At 46.8% G+C, this 21,330-nt stretch overlaps 1 protein-coding gene across 2 annotated transcripts in view; it reads left to right on the forward strand.

Moving 5' to 3' along the window:
* ZNF638 (zinc finger protein 638) overlaps positions 1–21,330 on the forward strand; it is a 58,612-nt gene that overhangs the window by 2,483 nt on the left and 34,799 nt on the right. For both annotated transcript variants that reach the window (XM_074821726.1, XM_074821725.1), the window contains exons 2-4: positions 10,836–12,681; positions 19,223–19,284; positions 19,570–19,608. In XM_074821726.1, coding sequence (XP_074677827.1) covers positions 11,038–12,681; positions 19,223–19,284; positions 19,570–19,608 — 1,745 coding nt within the window. In that variant the 5' untranslated portion in view covers positions 10,836–11,037. The remainder of the gene's footprint in view (positions 1–10,835; positions 12,682–19,222; positions 19,285–19,569; positions 19,609–21,330) is intronic.

Raw genomic sequence — 21,330 nt, forward strand, 5'->3', positions numbered from 1 at the left:
TGGCTGGGCGCTGTGGGACGTGGTGAGTGATAACTGCTGTTGCTTTGCTTGGTTTTTTTTTTTTTTTTTTTTTTTTTTTCCCCCTCCCTTTCCTTCACCTGTTAGACTGTTTTTATCTCAACCCATGAGTTTTCTCAACTCCTGTGCTTTTTTTTCCTCCCCCCATCCTGCTGGGCTGGGGGTGAGCGAGCTGCGTGGCTGCTGGTGGGGGTCACACCCCCCAGTCCTTTCTGGAGCTCAGTGAGGAGGATCGAGGTATCACAACAGATTTGATCAGAGGTGCTAGGCTGAATTTATTGCCGTTTAGTTTCTGCTTGGGAGGGCTTTGAGATGGCAGCTTCCAGCCTTTGCTGCGTTGCTTTGTTATGCCTGGCAAACCTATGACAAAAGTGGTGCTTTGAGCCTGGTCTGGTGTTGGGTGCCTGTGTTGCTGTCATCCCAGTACTCCCAGTACAAGGAGGGATGTTTTCTCTCTGCCGAAGAGAGACAGCGGCTTCTAGTGCTGTGCTGGGACCTGGCCTGTGCTTACCAGGCTGATGTTCAGCACCCTCGGGGGAGCTGGAGGGTCCCTGCATTTAAGGATGATACAAATGGACACCGTGGCTAAACCGGAGGCATCTCCTCTCGAGGATGGACTATCACCTGAGTAAACTGGTGTCAAACGGACCTCCTGGTCTGTTCTCTGAGGGAAGTGGAGGAGGTGAACAACCACCAGAGACCTAGGTGATGTCCGGGGCCGTGTGGCCCGCTGGTTCCATCTGTGTGTGTCCCCTCGAACCCACGTTTGTGAGTAGTGCCAGAAAAGCTACAAAAGATCCTGTGGAGCAATTCCCCCAGGTGCTGTAGAAGGGCTGAGGATGCTTCTCCTCCTCCTGATCTTGACGAAGGGACGTCTGGCCTGTGTGGCAGGAGTCAGATAATGGCCGGGAGTGGTGTGGTGGGATTTTGGTAGCAGGGGAGGGGGCTGCAGCCGTGGTCCCTGTGAGAAGCTTCTCAAAGGTCCCCCGGCTCCAGGTCAGACCTGGCTCCGGCCAAGGCCCAGCCAGTTAGCGACGGCGGCTATGCCTCTGCAATAAGATATTTAAGAAGGGGAACCTGGGAGGAGGAGGAGGAGTTGTGTGGGAGACACCTCTGCGAACACCAAGGTCAGTGGAAGAAAGGAGAAAGGGAGGGGGGTGTGTGCGCCAGAGCAGAGACCTCTCCCCAGCCTGTGGGGAGAGGGCAGGCCGTGCCCCGCACCCGTGGGGGTCACTGGGGGAGCAGATGCCGACCTGCAGCCTGTGGAGGACCCCACGCCACAGCAGGGGAGGAGTGTGAGGAGTCCTCCCCCTGAGGAGGAAGGAGCAGCGGAAACAGCGGGTGACAAACTGACCACATCCCTGCGCTGCCGCGGGGGAGGAGGGGGAGAAATGGGGAGCAAAGCTGAGCCCGGGAAGAAGGGAGGGGTGTGTGTGTGTGGGGGGGGTGTGGTTTTTAAGATGTGGTTATACTTCTCGCTGTCCTACTCTGATGGTTGAATTAAGTGGTGGTGGTGTTTAAATTAAATTGAAGTTCTTTTTCTCCCCCTGACCCAAAAAAACCCCCTGACTTGTAGTTTAAACCCAGCTGGCAGCCAGAGGGGTAAAGGGAGGTTTGTAGGTTGAGATAAAACCACTTTAATTGAAATGAAATAAAACAATAATAGAAAGTACAAGTGGGTAATGCACAGTGCCATTGCTCGCTGGCTGATACCCAGCCTGATCCTGGAGAAGCCCAGATCCCGAAATCACAAGCCCAAAAGTGGGAGCAAATATTTCACCAGCCAGTTTGGGTCTGGTGCTGGGGCTCTGCTCCCTCCCAGCGTCTTGGGCAGGACGTGGGGAGTTGGAAAGTCCTTGATCTCTTAGCCACAACTGGAAACATCGGTGTGTTATCGACATTTTTCTCGTGCCAAATCCCTCACTGAATCCGAAGCACAGCACTGTTCTAGCTACTAGGAAAAAAAATTAACTATTCCAGCCGAAACCAGGAGAAGTGGGGTCCCTGTTTCTGGCCAGGCAGAGGAAAGGGACAACAGACTCAACTGGGCTGTGTGGATTCGAGGGACCCACAGGAGCACAAAGCTTTGGGGGACCCCGGTGCGCAGTGTACCCCAGTGCTATCGGGGTACAGGGGTGGAACCCGTAGAAAGCGTTTGAGAAAGGAAAAGAATAATCCAGACCCTTCCGAAGGCTGGTTTTGCCATAAACCAAATCAAGATCAAAGGATCTGCAAAAGAGATAGATGTGGTTCTTGGGACTGAAGTGGAAAGATGGACGTGGCCATCTGTGGATGTGGTCAGTAGTGGAACAGCCACGTCCCCACCAGCTAACAGAAAAGAAACAGAATCCCAGAATCCTTCAGGTTGGAAAAGCCCCTCGGGATCATCGAGTCCAACCCTCAGCCCGACTCTACAAAGTTCTCCCCTACCCCACATCCCCCCACAGCTCATCCCAACGGCCCTTAAACACACCCAGGGGTGGGGACTCCACCCCTCCCTGGGCAGCCTATTCCACTCTCTGACCACTCTTGCTGGGAAACATTTTTCCCTCATGTCCAGTCTGACCCTCCCCTGTTGCAGTTTAAAGCCGTTCCCTCTTGTTCTGTCACTAATCACCTGTGAGAAGAGACCAGCACCAACCTCTCTACAACGTCCTTTCAGGGAGCTGTAGAGTGATGAGGTCTCCCCTCACCTTCTCCTCCTCACATTGAACAGTCCCAGCTCCTTCCATCGCTCCTCACAGGATTTATTCTCCAGGCCCTTCCCCAGCCTTGTTGCCTTTCGTTCGAAACAGCAGCTTTCCGAAGTGTCAGGGCTCTCTGGAGAACACTTGCAGCCAGCTTGCGCGTCCTTGCTCTCTTCCAGAGAGCTGTTTGAGTGGGGCCTTGTGGTGACCCTTCGGGTACGGCCTCCCCGGGAAGAAAACCCCTGGGGAGACCCGAGGCCACCTCCGGGGTTTGGGAATATTTCCGTGGCTGGTGGTGCTCAGCAGTCCTGGGTTGGGCTGGGATGGAGCACGCTGCGGGGCTCTGGGGGTGAGCCCCGGTGTTTGGGCTCTTGCTGGGCAGTGCTTGCGCATCGAGGCTTTCTTCCCTGGCCCCCCCCCAAGCAGGGGACACAGCTGGGACAGCCACCCAGACTGGCTGCGGTGTAATGTCACGCTTGGCAATAAAAATGGGGTAGAGAAAGAAGAAAAAGGTGGGTTTTTTTCACTTCCAAGGTTGTGTTTTTTGAGCCTGGCTGAGTGTGCCTGTGGGAGGAGGTTAGTGGTTGCCTTTGCTTCACTCCCGATTGTTGCTCCTGGGTTGTTTCCCTTCTGGGCCAGGGTCTAAAGACCTCTTAGACTGTCTTTATTTTAACCTGTGGGTTTTCTTGCTTTTGCTCTTCTATTCTCTCCCTGTCCGGGCAGGGTGGGGAGGTGGTGGGGTGTGAGCGAGAGGCTGAATGCTGGGCTGCTGGCTGAGGTCAGCCCACCACATAAATATACATCATAGTTTATTTACATGTAGGAAACTTTAGCTTCTGTTAATTTTTTCCGGGTGCTTTCATGTCTGAGATGGCTGTGTAATGGTTTCTGTCAGTGTCTTGTGCTTGACAACATTAATTTTAGGTTTAGCTCACGCAGTTGCTCATTTTGTGCATCAGCTTTATGTAATCAGTTCCCACACATGTGTCCGTAGAGCTCAGTTCTGATTTTCGCTGGAGTTAGCAGTGGGGCAGAACCTGGGGGGCAGTTGCTTGGAACTGGGGTGCTCTCAGTGACCTGCCTGCTGGTGGCCGTGTAGGTTTGGAGGTCAGAAATGGTGCAGTTCCTCCCAGTCAGCAAATTCAGTCTGGGCAGCAGGAACAAGTATTACTGACTGTGAGGAGGGCAAGCATTCAGTAGTGCTTTTGTAGCCAGGCAGTGATAAACATCTTCATTAACTGCCTTTTAACAGTGGTCTGCTCCAGCTTTAGGGCTTTTTTTTATCCCATATTGCCAGAATGCAAAATACAGCAGCAGGAGTGAATTACAAGTTAACACTTCAGATTCTTCAGCCCTGTTCCTGAATTGTTCTGTTGATTTTGCTTTTTGGAAGGTGCTTGTTATTGTATTGATAGGGTGTGTAATAGGACGCACATAATAAAATCGTATTTTTTTCAGGTGGAGCAGTCTGTTGAATAAGTTTTTGTAGGTTGGAAGGAAAGCAAGGAACAAATCATCTGGTTTGATGTTCAAGCTGTCATACTGTGTGTAGCTGATTTGGTATTTCTAGGGAGGAAGTCTGACTCGTATCAAACTCGAATTTCACATTTTTGGTGTCTGCAGCATTTTGCTTCTTCCGCTGTAGCTGGACCAGTCGTTACGGAGCAGTCAGGTTTAGACACAGTTTGTTTAATTCTCCATGTCCTTCTGAGCTGGACTTTCAGGGAGATCACAGAATTCTGGTAGTGGCTTGCTTTAGTTTATTTTCGTTCTGTTGGTGTCTTGCTGGGACGGGGTTAACTCTCTTCACTAAACCGGGCTTGGTCACGCACCTGCGCTTTGGCTGGTGCTTGCCCAGTGTCCAGGCTTTTTCTTTTTCCTGCTCTGGGCAAGAGGCTGGGAGGGGGCACAGCTGGGACAGCCAACCTGAAGGGGTGTTCCCTACTGTGTACTGTCACACTCGGCGGTATAAATGGGGTGGAGGAAGAAAAAGGAGGGTTTTGGCTACCAAGGTGGCCGTTGCTTGGAGCCCGGCTGGACCGTGGTCTGTCTGTGGGATCTGGCAAGTGATAGCCTTCGCTTGGCTCCCCCCATTTCACGTTTCATACTGCCTCTATCTCATCCCCTGAGCTTTATCACTTTTCCTGTCCTGCTGGGGAAGGGGGTGTGTGAGCGAGTGGCTGGGGGGGTGCTTGGCTACTGACTGGGCTCAGCCCCCAGTTTGAAGTCACCTTGCTGTCTCTGCAGGCAGCGAGATCCTTCTGGGGCTCCTGGGCTCGCCATTGCTCCGGCTTTGTGGCCCCAGGATGTTGGCTGGGGGGTGAATATTTGATTAGCAATAGTGTTGGGCTCTGCAGAATGCCTGGGTTCCCAAAGGGGCGTTATATTGAAATGAAGTCTTTGATTGCTCAATCATTAGCACATACATGGAAAATTCAATACCATTATAGAGACAAATCAGCAGAAAATTATCCTTTCAATGACCGTACAAGAGCTGATCTTCAGATAAAGTCTCTCTCCTTGCCAGTAGAGAAAGCAGCTTCCACGTTCTTATGAGGTCTCACTGCCAGACCTGTAACTTAAGCCCCGTTGGGGTTTTTTGGTTGATTTTTGTATTGCACTGCTGACTTAAAAGTGTATGTTGTTGACAGACAGCTGACCACTAAACAGTGCAGCTTCAGGTTGTAGGTACCACTTTTTTTCACCTTCAACACGAAGAGCTTGAGCTCGGTGGTATTGCTGGTCAGTGCTGCATTTTGCTTTTTCTGCTTGCAGGACTTTTCATGTTTGGTTCAGATCTGCTGCTACCCGCTGCTTTTGTACCTCTAAGAGGAGTTTTCTACATCGTTTTCTTGGCTTGCCTCCAGGTTGGTTTAGCGACTTGTCAGCTTTGTTAACACCTCTCTTGGGGTCGCTTTGGTTCGGTGGCTTTAGCTTTGCACAGAGAGACTCTGCAAGCAGGCTAGAGAAAAGTTTGAAAAAGCAAACCAATTATTTATTGCTGAACGTCCCCTCAGGCTGGTAGAGTTTAGCAGACTGCTAGTCTAAACACTATCCTGCTCGCTGCCCCTGTGTTGGGTGTTTGCTGACCAGATGGGAGGAGAAGGCCTTGCTGTTCCCTGAAATGGCTCCTCAGTGGTGTTGGGTTGCTCTCATCCACTGATGTCATCCATCCATCAACACCGCCTCCATGCTTTGTTTTGGGGGTTTTTTTTGGATTTTTTTCTACCGTTCTCAGTTGGTGTTTTTCCTATAGAATCCTTGAGCTGCAAATGGCATTTGTCTGTCTCTGCCTGTAATCCTCCCCCACCCCCTGCCTTTTTTTAACTCTCTCTACAGACTTTATCAGGCCTCTTCCCTACAGCTCTAGTGGTTTCCTCAGCAGCCTGGCCAAGGTTATGCAGCTGGGCTGCACCAGAACTGGACCTTGGATCCTTGAAACACGGGCAGCAGGAGCTCAGGGAGGGAGGAAGGTTATAGGGAGGGAGGGTAAAAGCTTATTCTAGCTGTATCCTCGAACCAGGGAAGGTGCAAGACCATCCTGTACTTGCTACCTGGGCAAATGTTGTCATAAAGGCCCTCCAGCGTGTAAGCAGGTAGCCAGAACTTTTAATTTATTTGTCTGTATTGGGAAGCTTTGCAAAATGGACTGATGAAGTTGAAGGGGAAGCAAGAAGGGTGTCGTTTGCCTTTTCTGTGATACTCTGAAAGGTTTAAGTTTGAAGGCCTGCCTTTTCCAGGAGTCGGGTGAAGACCAGGGGTCTTTGGGGAGTTCTGCTTAGTTTTCATTTGCTTAGGATGAAGCCTCAGGAAGGTGCTTTGCTGCTGTAAGACTAGTCAGGCTGTCACTGCACTGGCAAAAGCAGCCAGGGGATCCCAGACACAGCCCCCAGCAAGCTGCTTTTGAAGAGGAAGGTGAGAATCTAGCCTTAAACCTCCTGAGTCTTGGCATTGCTTTATCTTTCAACTGTCCTTTCCAGCAGTTCTTTTGGAAAGCTCAGTCAGGAGGCTGGGCTGATGAAGGCTTCATCGAACGCTTGCTGCTGCACACCGCCTGACTGGCTGTCAGAAGAGAATTTGAGCACAGCCTCCCCCCAGGAGGTGTGCAGTTTGAATGGTTTGGCCTCTATTTCCTGCTGCTTCAGATGTAGATAGGGCCAGGTGACAAACTTAACATCCTAGATGTGCTCAGATATATTTGCAATGTTGTGGGTCTGAGGAGAGGCCTTGCTGTTTCACTGCAGATGGGTTTCAGAGCCATTGAGGGCTGTACAGCACAAATACAGATGTCTTTAAAACCTCAGCTTTAAGGTTACTTCATACTTAGGTTTTGAATTCTTCTGTGAAATAGCCTTTTGATCGCAGAAATCCCAGAATCATTGAGGTTGGAAAAGCCCTTGAAGCTCCTCCAGCCCAACCATGAACCTCACCCTGACCGTTCCCAACTCCACCAGATCCCTCAGCGCTGGGTCAGCCCGACTCTTCAACCCCTCCAGGGATGGGGACTCCCCCCCTGCCCTGGGCAGCCCATTCCAACGCCCAACAACCCCTTCTGCAAAGAAATCCTTCCTAAGAGCCAGTCTGACCCGGCCCTGGCGCAGCTTGAGGCCATTCCCTCTTGTCCTGGCGCTGGTTCCTTGGCTCAAGAGACTCATCCCCCCTCTCTGCACCCTCCTTTCAGGCAGTTGCAGAGGGCCATGAGGTCTCCCCTCAGCCTCCTCTTCTCCACACTAAACCCCCCCAGTTCCCTCAGCCGCTCCCCATCAGACCTGTGCTCCAGACCCTGCACCAGCTCCGTTGCCCTTCTCTGGACACGCTCGAGTCATTCAATGGCCTTTTTGGAGTGAGGGGCCCAAAACTGAACCCACTCATCGAGGGGCGGCCTCACCAGTGCCAAGCACAGGGGTAAGATCCCTTCCCTGTCCCTGCTGGCCACGCTAGTGCTGATACAAGCCAGGATGCCATTGGCCTCCTTGGCCTCCTGGGCACACTGCTGGCTCCTGTTCAACTACTGTCAAACAAATCTGTCTTTTGTATTTCTCCAATAATTAATATTGATGGAGAACCTAACAGTTTTAGATCAAGAGAGAAAGCCTTAATACCTGTTCTCTTATTTTCCTGACCCAGGCAGGCAGTTTTAAACACTAGTGCCACGTCTCTCTGTTCACCCAAAGAGATTGGTTTTGGTCTGTGTCTTCCAACACCATGGAGGCTGAGAAAGGGCTCCTCACGGTCCTGTTTAAGGAGCATCCTCTTTGGAGGGGGTTTGTTTTTTAACATTTTTTGAGGGTAAGTTAGCAGGCCCAGTATCACCATGTTCTGACCAGACTGCAGCATTTTATTCGTTGATTCTGAGAAAAGTCTCTTGATTATTTTGTTTAATTAACATCTTGGGTAAAATGACATTACAGCCTTTAGACTGTTAACTGAAGAAAGTTTCAGGACTTGGGAGAAAGTCCGTTAACTTACAGCATGGTCTGTGGCATCGGGTATTGGTTACTGTTGAACACAGGATGTTGGGCCTCTGTTCTCCTTCAGTGAGGCTACTTTTCTGGTTTTAGTATCCAAACTGGAAGGTGTGTTTTCCTCATTTTGGAGTACTGTTGCTAAAACTGTTGTGGTTTAAGCCCAGCTGGCAGCTCAGCCCCACGCAGCCACTCACTCACTCCCCTCCCGATGGGATGGGGGAGAGAGTCACAAGAGTAAAAGTGAGAAAACCTGTGGGTTGAGGTAAAGACAGTTTAACAGGGAAAGCAAAAGCCACACGAGCAAAACAAGACAGGGAATTAATTCGCTGCTTCCCATGGGCAGGCAGGGGCTCAATGTCCCCAGGAAAGCTGGGCTCTGTTGCGCATGGGCGTGGTTTGGGAAGACAAACTCCATCTCCTGAACATTCGCCCCCCCCTTCCTCCATTTTCCCCCAGCTCTGTGTGGTGACCATGACGCCATTTGGTGTGGGACACCCCCCTGGGTCAGCCGTCCCCCTGTGTCCTCTCCCCGCTCCTTGTGCCCCCCCAGCCTCCTCGCTGGCGGGGTGGGGTGAGGAGCAGAGAAGTCTTTGCCTCTTTGTAAACACTGCTCAGGGATAACTCAAACATCCCTGTGTTATCAACATTCTCATCCCAAAGCCAAACACAGCACTGCTGCACCAGCTGCTAGGAAGAAAATTAACTCTATCCCAGGCGAAACCAGGACGCTCCTGAACAGATCCCCCGGGAGATTCCTCATCCACCGAATTAAGGTTCAGTTTGCAAACCAGCGTGTTTATTTTTAAAATGTGCTCTACTAATGTATTCATACTTGTAACGAGTGGCTTTGATATTGTTCTCTCCCTGACCACTTTCCAAACTCATGTGCTGAGAGGGGTTTTTTTTTCCCTCTGGGGCTGAGAGTTCCAGGGAACTGAAAGGCAAGAGATCACTTTGTGGATGTTTGCTTCATAGTCTGTTTTGAAACTTGTCTTGAACAATCTTGGCCTAACATGCAGTTACCATCTAAATATGATTGAATTTGTTGAGGGAGGAGGGCTATTGGGTGAGGAGTCCTGGATGAGAGGCCAGAATTCTGGGGCTGTTGTCTGGTGGGGATCTTTTCTTTATTACGGCTTCCCATGTTTTTGTGGCGGGGAAGAGATCTGCTTAATGTTTCTGTAGCTACTGTTTCTCCTTGGCCTGACATCAGTTTGTGCTTAGGTACAATTAAATGATTGCTAATAGAACTTGGAAAGAACACTTAACATACAGATAGTAACAAGTTACAGAAATTCAGCTGTAAGATCTGAGTCTCCTGCAGCTTGTTCGTGGTTCACCCCTCTCAAGCTAAGCTGTGTGTAGTTTTTTAAGTTGGGGTTCTCAAGCTTCACAACTTCAGTCCTTACAGACCACAAACATGAGAGACACACCTCCTTTCACATGAAAAACTTTGTTTGGAGACAGCTTAAGGGGGATTTGAAAAGAAAACCTGTGATGGAGTTAGTGTGGGTGAGGCGAGAACCTCAGCACTGCAGAAATACAGCGTGCGAGTTCAGACACAACTAGGCCTGTCTGCGAGCCCTGTTAGAGTTACGCTTAGCAAAAATGTGATAGTAAAACTCATGCAGACCTAATGTATTTGCTGCAAGAAGAATGAAAACGGCAGGTTATCCAGTTTCGGGAGACGGGTGGAGTGAGGACCTCTGGGACTCCTCCTGTCTGTGCTGACCCTGCAGGTTTGGAGGGCAGGCAGAAGCGGGCAGACGCCCAGCGCTTGCTTTGCGTGTGCTACACGAACGCGTTTCCAAAACCCTGTGGTATTTCGTTGGTTTTGTTAGTGCGAGCATCGCTTTGTCTTACTCTGCCTGTATTTGTACATTTGTTTACTGCCTTGGAGGGCTGGGTTCTCAGTGCCTTCAGCTGAAATAAGATGGCATTTCCATTGCCGTTGTGCTTTTTTTATGCTTGTATGTAGATGGCTTCAGTTCCTGTACGATTTGACACGTCTCTGTTTAAAGCTGTTTCAATGTGAGATCTTGCCTTTAACATCTGAGAACTGGAAATTTTCTGGCCGCAGAATTCAAATATTGTCGTCACACCCTTTGAATACTTTCAGGGTGTAGTAGTTTACCCGTGAGAGCGGTTGTGGGAGTGTCCCTCCTGAAAACTGCTCTGCTGTCTTCAGATCAATTCCACGGTGACTTGACATCCAAGTTGTAACTGTTTTGAATTCTCTGCACAATGGTTTCGCTTACAGTTCACACCTCACAAACATTTGGAGAGGCTTTTTAATACTTTGCCTTATTGCTCATAAAATAGCTGTAATTGTAAACAAATCCAAACTATGTTGTCATTAAGAACTGAAATACCAAGTTTTAGAAAATGCTGTCGAGTGTCATCGCTAGTTATCTGTGACATTGAACTTGTTGGGTAAAGCTCATTTATTAATTATCTGTTATCTATTCACTGCATATTAAGATTTTATGCAGTGAAAGAAACTGTTTTTGTTCGACAGAGTTTTGAATTCAAAAGTACCATTTAAACTGTCATTAAAAATTCTGTTTTGTGACTTCAGTTGTTTTTCTCACCGGTTATAGAACCCACTGCGTGAAGTAGGTGAAACGATAAAATAATCTAATACTTGTCTTTTAACTTTCAGCTTTGTGTTATTCTTGGAAAGTTTCGCACCACTTGTGAATTCCTTGAACCTTGGCATTGCGAGCCCACTTCTGTTGGGCCCTCCTCCTTTACAGCTTGCACAAATTAAGACCCACTTGGCTCTTCAGCAATTGACCTCAGTTGCTACCAACAGTTCTGCACCTCCCTATGCTTGGTTCAATCAGGCATTTCTGAAAAGCGCAATGTTTAGCCCGAGAGGAACTTTACCTCAGAGGCCGAGAGGACCGAATCCGTCTGGCACCAAACCCCCGGGATCCTTTAGGGGAGGAGGTGCGGGAGGGCTTCAGCGAAAGCCGGCACCCGGAACGCCGCAAGGGACCTCACAAAGATTTTCGGGCCAGGAAACGTTTCAGTGGACGGGTTCCCAGAGGATAAATGTTCGGGTAACTCTGCACAGGCCTGATCCGAGGAAGGTGAAAGAGAAGACGAACCTACACCAGGAGCAGAAGGCAGAGCCTCGCACGAGTCACTGGGATAGCAGCCCCTGCGCAACTGGGACAACTGGGCAAAAACCACCTGCCTCGGCGCGGATCTCGGAGCAGAATTCAAACGCCCAGAACCGCTACACGCCAGAAAGCGCTTCCAGCATTTTAGCGAGTTTTGGGCTGTCGAATGAAGATTTGGAGGAACTCAGTCGCTATCCAGATGATCAGTTAACGCCTGAGAACATGCCGCTGATCTTGCGAGAGATACGGATCCGTAAGATGGGTCAGTCCTTGTCTGGTTTGCACACTCAGAGCCGAGGAGAAGACACGATCGGTGGCACGAGCGGTGCAGCAGTCAAGAGCAAAGTGATTGATTACGGACACGCAAGCAAATACAGTTACGCTGAAGATCCTCTTGAAGTGCACGCGTATAATCCTGAAGCGCTGCCTGAAGAGCCTCTCGAAACACGTGTCTACAATCCCGAAGCATCGAGCAGCGAGAACAGGGAAGACTTCCAACGGGAACAGAACATATCAGTGAGCGTCCCGCCGTCTAGCGTGACGTGTAATCCAGTGTTTCCAGTTGAAGATTTGATAAAACCCACAGGGTTCCAGAATGATTCCTCAAACACTCGATCGTTTTTTCCAGCTGAGGCGACGGGAAAGGTGTCCGGATTGTGCGCGGCACCCGCTGGACTCCCCGTGGTGAAACCCGTGTCCCAGGCTGCGATCCCGCCCGTCCTGCCGCCCATGCTGCCGCCCATGCTGCCGCCCTTGGCGCAGCCCCTGATGCCTCCTGTTATGCCACCTCTTGTCCAGCAGTCGATGACCCAGCACGTGATGCCACCCATCACCCAGCCGCCCTTTTCAGCTGAGCTCCTTGCAGCCATCAGCCAGCATGAAAGAACCCAGCGGGAAGCAGGGACGAGCCAGCCCAGCGCCCAGAGCGGCTCGGGAGCAGGACAAAAGCCCTTCCAGCCGCAGGCTGAGGGGCCTATTAAATCTCCTTTCGGTGTTGTGAAAGCACCGTGTCTGCCGGTGTTTCCCCAGGCTGACGCCCAGCACATGATGCCATCTATGACCCAGCCACCTTTTTCAGCTGAGCTCCTTGCAGCCATCAGCCAGCATGAAAGAACCCAGCGGGAAGCGGGGACGAGCCAGCCCAGCGCCCAGAGCGGCTCGGGAGCGGGACAGAAGCCCTTCCAGACACAGGCTGAGGGGCCTATTAAATCTCCTTTTGGTGTTGTGAAAGCGTCGTGGCTGCCGGTGTTTCCCCAGTCTGATGCCCAGAAGATAAAAAGATTGCCCACTCCGTCAATGATGAATGACTACTATGCTACATCTCCGAGAATATTTCCACATATGTGTTCTCTGTGTAACATTGAATGCACTCATATGAAGGTGAGTGTCTTTCAAAGATTATTGCATAAACTTGTAATCGGCATCTTACCTGCTGCACTGTTTTATGAACTAATTTTTTTACTGTGCATTAAATGAGTTGTGATGCTGGTCGCCAGTTTGATGCTTACATGCAAATTTCCAAACCCTAGAAACGGTGCTAGTAAATTATTGTAACTGCTGCACAGTGTGTTCTGTTCCAAATTGCATTTCAGAATTGCCATGCACGTTGATTTTTAATTTTTTAAAAAATATTAAAAATTATGTCTTCTGCAGTGGATTTCAAATGACAAACCAAACCCTTTATCAGTGGAGTATAATACTAATGTCATCTGGGTGACTAAAATATGTGCAAAAATTGTGTGCTGAATCTCAGTAGAGTAGATGAGATGTTCATGTATTCAGCCCCCCTCCTGCAAAGTCTGCATTAAGACAAAGCAGCCTATTGATCTGCAAAAATTATCTTCCAAATGTGGTCTGGGTGACATTGACTATTCCAGAGACTGAAGACTAGCTCTGAGGGACACACAAAATGCTCTCATTCATCTGACCGAGCTTTCAGCTACGAAGCAAATTACAGTTTCAGCTCTTGAAGGAAGAAAAGGAAGGAACTGGTGAATACTGGGAGAGAGAAAAGCATTCTGAAAGCTGTGGATTTTTCTTGAAAGACCTAGGCTTGATACGTCAAAAATACAGGGGAATGTAATTTAAAAAAAAAAAAATTGAATAATTCATTATTAGTTTCGTGTGTTTTAAATTTTAAATAGTCTTCAGCAAACGTGTGGAGAGCCTGTGGGGGAGTGTTTTTTTGCAGTTTGGCAAAATGACGCAAGATTGCGAGGCCCTATTTATGCTGTGTGGTAAAAAAGCTGACTGAATAGCGAAGGTGGTGACAGCTGCATTAGGGGGTTCAGAGCAAAAATAAATTTTCAAGTACTTTTACACTGGAAGCACTGAAGGCCAGGGGGAAGCGCAGCTGTTTGGGCAGACTTGAAGACTTAAAGGGAAGTCTGATTTAAAATAAAACTGTGTAAAATTGAGCAGGGCATCAAATTTGGGTTTGTGGTAATAAATGGACGAAGCGCTTTGCAAAAGTGTAATCTGTTTACATGTGAATTATTCAGTAGCTGGCTTACTGGTGCTTTCAGAAACGAAGCAAATGTTATTACTAAAAATACTGCTTGACAAATTAGCTGTGAAGTTTTCTGGGGAGATGAAGGGTTGTAACTTCTTGTCCTAATGGCACTACCACGTAGGATGTGTTCTCCAGACAGCCTCATCCGAACCTTTTCTCCCCATCACGGCTGCTTCTGGCATATATTCACTTTATTCTGTATAGTATTTTTTCTTTATGTACACCTGCTGTTGCGTAGGCAGCTCAGACTGTTTTGAGGCCTCATGGGGCAAGCCATGTTTAGACAACAGTGTTGCGAAATAACCAGAAGAGTTAGGGTTTTTTTTTTCTTGCTGCAAAAAATAAAAGTTTGTTCAAGAAATGTTAGTCTTGCGTATTTGTGAATTCTAAAGAATGAAGAAATGCTCTGACTTTCAGTTTTACAAATAAAGTTGTCTTGTTTGTCCCAGTTGGGTGGTTAAAGATGACCTAGACGTGCAGTTGTTTGTCTTTAAAGTTGTGCTGAGTGTTCTAGAGGAAGCCTATGAACCAGCACCTTCAAACTGAGAGAGGAGCGATGGGGAAGCGGTGTGGTAGAATCTGATAGTCATGGGTGGTGTGACTTCACTAGGAAATGGTCGTTTCACGCAGAGCGTAGATACTGTTTGCTGCGATGTTGTGAAATCTTAATTGAAAAAATGACAAGTTCATGGAATAAAATCCTTCGGAGGCCGGGCAGAGACCCGCTGATGGCTCCTCGAGGAGCAGAGGGCAGGAGCTGTGGGTTTTGTTACACGCCTCCCTGGCCGTCCCCGGCTACGTGCCAGGGGAGAAGAGGGGCTGGGTGGCCCTCTGCTCTCCCCACAAGACCTGTAGCTGAACTGGATCTTCAGAGCTGGTTTTAGGTCAGAGTGATGAGACGTGATGATTTCTGGTGTGTAGTGCCCAGTTGTAACAAGGTTTAAGAAGGCCGTGTTGTAAACGGGTGTCTTTGTAACGTGGCACATTGGAGAGAAAGTAGGCGAGCAAGGCGGGTAACGTGAAACGAGAATGGGTGAAGATGATGAAGGATACTGAATGAGGAAACCTTCTGTTTATCCAACGCTTGAAGATGCTGGATACCTGAAAATCAAAGTTTCAATGATGTCAAAATGATGGATTTCAAGATCAGATTATTCATGGTGCCGAGCAGGTTTTTTTCATACATTCTTTTAATCCAATCTTGTACTGAAGTACAAACTCATCCAGGATTCATTTTCTTGGCAGGCTTGAAGCAGAAGCTGTGTTGCCTATCGGAAGAGAATTCAAGTGTGTTACCTGGCATTAGTTTATTAAAATGACAGGATTAGGGCTGGGTGTGAGACCCAGCCCCTGCTCCTGGAGTCAGTCTGCCCCTGAAGTGACTGGTGGTGGCTAAAACTTTGTATTTGCATCATCTGAACCATATTCCCCTTGTTTTTTCGACTTGGCTCTCCCATAACCGCAGGGAGACGCTGACTGAGTTTTGGCTGGAGTGAAAAATGCTTCTGCTGTTCCCCGAAGCATCTGATCAAGTCCTCCCCGTAGGTCTTCTTAAGTATTTAACTTGCTTAATTAATGAGGTCTGATGAAATCAAAGCTGAAGATGGCTGTGAGATGTCTGCAGTACACCAGAATAGAGAATTGTTTTGAGTGTCACACAGCTAAGCAAATAAATACATTTTCTAGGATTTTTGTAATCTGAAAAGATTCCTGAACACCTCTTCTACAGAACTATTTATATATATTTGAAGGAGGGTTTTTTCTTGCAGTATACTGTTCAGAAGTCAGAAGTTGAAATATCTGCCATCTGCATGGCGTAGCTGTTGTAGATGTGTCTGAAAAATACGTATTTTTTTTAAGCTTTGAAACTTTTTAAGGCATGTGGATAATCCTCGTGTGCAGTGATACACGGCAGGTCAGCAGCTGCGTGATAAGCTGCCTACAGTCCAGGGCTGAATGTGAAGGATACTTCAGCTGTTTCATGCACTAGACTTTGGAAAGACTCCGTTCGGCATTTCTTTTCCTATCAAAACCATTCAGTGGATCTTTAGCAATAGGTGGCAGGAGCCTCGGTTATTTGGCGATGCCTCCAGCTTCTTCGTTTGGGTCTTGCTGAGGGATTTGTTCAGAGGCGAACTGGGAGAGGTCCTGCCTTTTGAACCAACAGCGCAACTTCGTACTTGGCTATCTGTGGTCCTTCAGTCAGGTATCGACTCTAACGGACTGTTTAGCTTTCTAAAATATTCTGGGTTTGTGGTAAATGGGGGTTACCATGGTCTTGAAAGCTGGTTGTAACTGGAGCAGCAACAGAAATGTGTGACATTTGTCCTTATTTTTCTCTTGTGTGAGGAAGGTGTTTGTGGCGTTGTCAGGGCTGTACACAGTACTGTGTTGTAAGACTTGAGCAAGATGGGCTTTCTGAGCTTTCAAAAATGAATTTGGAAAATTAATTGACGCTAAGGTGACTTGTTAATCTAGAAGGTGTTCTCAAAAATTTGTGCATTTCTGTCCTGCGGCACTTTTTCACAGAAGAGTGCCCAATTTTGCCCTTGGTTAGATGGAATCCCCCCCCAGTGTTGTCTTCTTTCAAACATATTTACAACTCCCCAACATACTGAAACATTTTATGAATACTTCACAGAGCAGCTTTGTTTTCAACTTGAAATGGTGGATGTATTGAAATAACAAAGCGTGATTTCTCTGCCTTCAAACACGTCACTTTTGGAACAAAGTGGCTTTGCAATATTGCCAGCACAAGGGATCGTATTTACTCTGTATTACAAATTTTGTTTTCTAGCTTAAATAGATTTAAAGTGAGGGTGATGTCTGCTTGGGCTGTAAATTGCGTGAGGTCATGGGGACTCCTGGTTTTCCACAGAGGATTGCGCTTGTGATTCCTGAGGTAAGGGGACAAAAAGGCGTCTACTCCATTTTCCTCCTAGTTTCCCTACATAACACCTGGCTGTGAAACCAGCACAAACACGTGCAGGTACTATCCCTGTGTGTGACTGTTACCTTCCTACTGGCAGAAGAGATGAGTTTGGAGACCGGAGACACCATGTGCTGTCAGCTTCTGCTTCAGGGCTTTTTTGGGGGTGATCCACAAGTACAGGAGGTTTGTAGGTGGCGCAGGATGGGGTAACGCAGCGATGAAGGTGCTCGTCCCTGGGAGGTGTTGGGTCGTGGAGCAGCGATGCTGCTGCTGTAAGAAACTGGCTGGAACTTGCCATTCAAACTGGGATGTGATGGATGGAGCATTTGTGCTGGGAAGGGACCCTGTCCTTTGGGGGAAGGATCCGTCTTTGGGGACAGACATGCCAGAGGAAGTGGAATATTTCTGAAGACTGAGAAGGGCAAGGAATTAATCGGAGGAGGAATATGCATAAATCGAGACTCCTGTAATTCTATGAAACGCAAGAGGGCTTTGGCATAACGAAGACTTGAAGAAGAGAAGAATGTTGCGTTTGTTAGGGAGGAGAATATCTCTTTGTAGGCCTGCCAGTCTCGTTAACGCTCGTTGGACCGGTAGCTAAAGACACTTGGAAGCAAAATGGCCTCCCTGGGCCCTCGCAGACACTGTGCACGCTTTCTTCGCTCGGGACCACGGAAGTGGGATACTTGAAGCCTTATTTCCTTTCCACGAGCTAATTTGCTTTAGCCCTTGAGTAATAGTTTTTCTTTTTCCTGTCTAACTTGAAGACTCCAAAAAAATAGCATTCCTAAGAATGGGATTACTTCATAATGTCATGTTATTAGGAAAAAACAGTGTATAATGGTGAATTGCTTGCTCTTTGCGTGTGTGCGTGCTGTGTACTCACTGTGCGTGCAGTTCTACAGCTGCGAGTTGTTTTTATCAGTCTGTTCTTCAACTCTTAACATGCTTTGGTTCAGCTAGTGAGACTAAGGCGGTGTCCTCTGAGTAATATTTTTCTGACTTTGAACAGTTAGAACGTTTTTATGAACACGGCTAGTAAAATGTTTCAGTGCCTTTCTAAGATTGGTTAACCAGTCTATCTGTTTCTTCAGGAAATTGTAAGAAGTCTTGTGCTTAAAATGTATTTTAATTTCCTTAAACCCCATGCTTTTTACACGTGGAGTATAAATAGTTTGGGTAGCTGTCTTGTAGCGCATTTTACTATCGATAGGCTGATAGCGTAAGTGCAAGGACCAGCTGTTTTCACCACGTTCTCTCTGCTGCCAAAATGCACAAAACTAACTGGGCCCTGGTCACATTAATTCTTCCACCTCATAGGCTTTGAGTAAACCATCACGAGCTTTTCTTTTAGCCAGCGTGTTCAGCATTTTTGTCAATAAACAAGAGGGTTTGATACTGCCAACTACGCATTCTATAATCTTTTGTGTTACAAACCAGCATGCGCTTAGAAAAAGTGATATGTAATTTCACAACTGCAAATTATTTTATGAAGCCTTGCCTGTCAGTTGCATTATTCAGCCGTTGTTATCTATTTTAAAATAATAAAGCAGCTAAAAGTAGGGGTTTTTTATGGATGCTTAACAATTATCGTTGATGACATATGATGCCTCATGGCTTTAGACCATGCAATATTTCTTCTCCGTAGCAAACTGACTACAGCAGTTGCTTTCGCTAGCAGGTCAGTTTACTTTCATCACCATGACAATAACACTACTAGAATAAAGTCTTCAGGCATAGTTTCCCATGCTGGGGACTGATTCTGTGTTTACAGTTAAACCTGGGCTTAAGTATTTCTCAAGATTGAGGGCTTGCATTGTACGTCTGGATTTGTCTCATGCTTAACCCATCAGTTATTCCCAAGTAAAACTTTTGTTAAGGATTTTTCAATATTAAAAAAAGTCAGTGTGTGTGTGAAAAATTTCATCAGACTTTTGGATTGACCTTTAGTTGTAACAATATTAGGAGTGAACGTTCGTGAATTTAAGGCATGAAAAGTCATGCCTCCGTAGTAATGATATTTGACTTAAAGATACCGTGTTGTGTCAGGTTCTCTGATTTATTCAACTTAATTTGCTGCCTGTGTGTTCATCAGTCTGACAATCTGTGAAGACTGCTAATAGTTTTCTTTCTTCTAATATAGCCGGCTGTTGGATCAACCTTTTGTGTTAGAAGCACGGTGACAACAGCCCAGTGTGTTGCTGGAAGTAACAGATCCATTTCACATGATGCATTTTGTTCAACTTTGCCTTAGATTCCTTTGTGTTCTTTAACAGCTTTTGATAATCAATAAGTGTTTTAGTCTTCTGTATGAAGAGTAATAATTTGAAGTGAGAAATCTGACCTTGACGTCAGATCATTCGTTAAGTAAAATTTGGTGGAGAGTGAAGTATGACAACACGTGACTAGAAATTGTGGTCAAAGGCTGACATTTTGCATGCTAATGAGACTTCTCTGGATGTCTTTTCTCCAATTAGGACTGGATTCTGCACCAGAACACTCCTTCTCACATTGAAAGCTGCCGCCAGTTACGTCAACAGTAAGAAATCTGTTTAAAAAGTTCACTTAGTGTAAAAAATGTTTTCGGTGCATGCACGTAGTCTGTGAGAGTGTGTCAGGTTTCCTTAACGAGGATTGTCGGTATCTGACTGCTCTTCTAAATTGGCTTTGGATCGTTAAGGGTAAAAAATGAGCTGACACTTGGTGCTTCTGGAGTCCTGAACGGGAACGTTTATCTGTAAAAGCTACTGCATGTAAGCAAAAATTGTGTTCAGATGGCAAATTTAGCTTTTTCACTGACGGTTGTGTTTTTAACATTTAACAGATACCCTGACTGGAATCCTGAGTCTCATTCCTCAAAGAGGTAACTGCTTTTTGATTACAGGTTGTTTTTAATTTGGTGCTATTATAAACAGGTGGTAATTAATACACTTAATTATCCCGTTTCGCTCACTGGCAAGCTCTATTAGTGGTGTCATATTTTCATTATAAAATTCCGTGGAGTGCTTTTGTGGGTTTTGTCCTAAGTTCAGTAATAATGTAAGTGGTAAGTTCAATATAAGTGGCATAATATCTATAATTTTTTTCATGAGGATGAGAGTAAACTCTGTAAAAATGTCTGAAGACTGATGTTGTCAGCAGCCTCATCCTGAACCTTTCTTCTATCTGTGCCTCAGTTAGTCGTTAAGTTATTGGATGTCACAGAACAGTAACTGAGTGACACTGACCAGCGTTAGATCGCTGATTAAACTGCGCGAGTGATTTCTGACTTTTAGACTTAATCTTTTTTCCAGTTAAACCACTCGTTTGCAACTTGAAACCTGTTTGACAATAGGCGTGCTGGTGTTAGCTCTTATTTCACAGGCTGTTCAGTCCATAGATCCCTTGGGGAGCTGCGTGATCACAAGTTGAAAAAACACTGGAATTCATGAACTCATGTCTCTTCTGTCCTTTAAAATTATGCTGTTTATATTAATTTTTTTAAAAACACACCCCGTGGACTAACTCTGCTTGGATCTCAGCAAGACTGGATTATTTTACTGGTTCAGTGTTTGTATGTATTTCGACTTGCATACAAATAGGAACGATAGGACTTCAATTTGTGCTAGATTTTCCTGTGACTTTGCATTAATTAGTTTGACATACTTCCTGGGAAGCTAACGATTCAGTTTAGGAAAAAAAAAAAGTGTTACAAAGCTGAATATGTAGGTCAGGTTAATTTGCCGAGTGCATCTGGGGTCTCTCCATGTTGTAAACAAGGAGAAATAAAACTTTAAAGAGAGAAATAAAGCAAATAAACATTCATGAAACTTTCATGAGGAGAATAATTATATTTTAAAACCTCAAACTGAAATTGCTGGTGAGTGCTGTGGGTGTTCCATGCAACCCAGGCACAGGAAGCTGCTCTTAGCTGGAGGAACTTAATAAACCAGAGAACTGTTTACTAGCACTTTTTGTGAGTGAGGGCTCTTCTGTACTTGCAGGTGGGGCAAGAGTTGTCTTTTAGGGTGGTGCTTTCTTAAATCCTTGCTGCTGACAGCACGTCTCCAGCTGGGAGAGAACACAGCCAGAGGCTCCCGGCGATCGCCGATGGCTACGGCTGCTGGGTGCAGTCTCGGGACAAGGGCCATGAGCTTGTGATGTGCTGTTACCACCCTGGTAAATCCCTTCACAGGCTCTGCTTTTTATAAATTGCGCTGGTTTGTTCATACATTCAGGCATTCTTACTGGGCACAGGAATAATGGGATTTATATGGATTTTTAATGATGTTTGACATTTGCTAATTAAGTAACACTGGGGGACGTTGGTAGGTGGGGTGGGTTGGAACATTGTTTAGGAGACCTGAGGGTTGTGTCCTCATCTAGCTGCTGGCCACAAAGGTCAGGCAGCAGCTGCCTCAGCTGCTTGTCATCCCCTTCTCCTGTCTGCCAGCTGTCAGTCCTCTCTCCTCAACCTATTTCGTCTCGGAGGAGCTTTGTCTATTCAAATAAACAGTAATAACAGGGCTCGGCGTGGGGATTCATTAAGTGCTGATGCCCTAGATTAGCAAACTCAGACACTTTTCAGTTGACACGTGAATTCCTC

Source organism: Strix aluco, chromosome 4, assembly GCF_031877795.1.
Source record: "Strix aluco isolate bStrAlu1 chromosome 4, bStrAlu1.hap1, whole genome shotgun sequence".
NCBI lineage: Eukaryota > Metazoa > Chordata > Aves > Strigiformes > Strigidae > Strix > Strix aluco.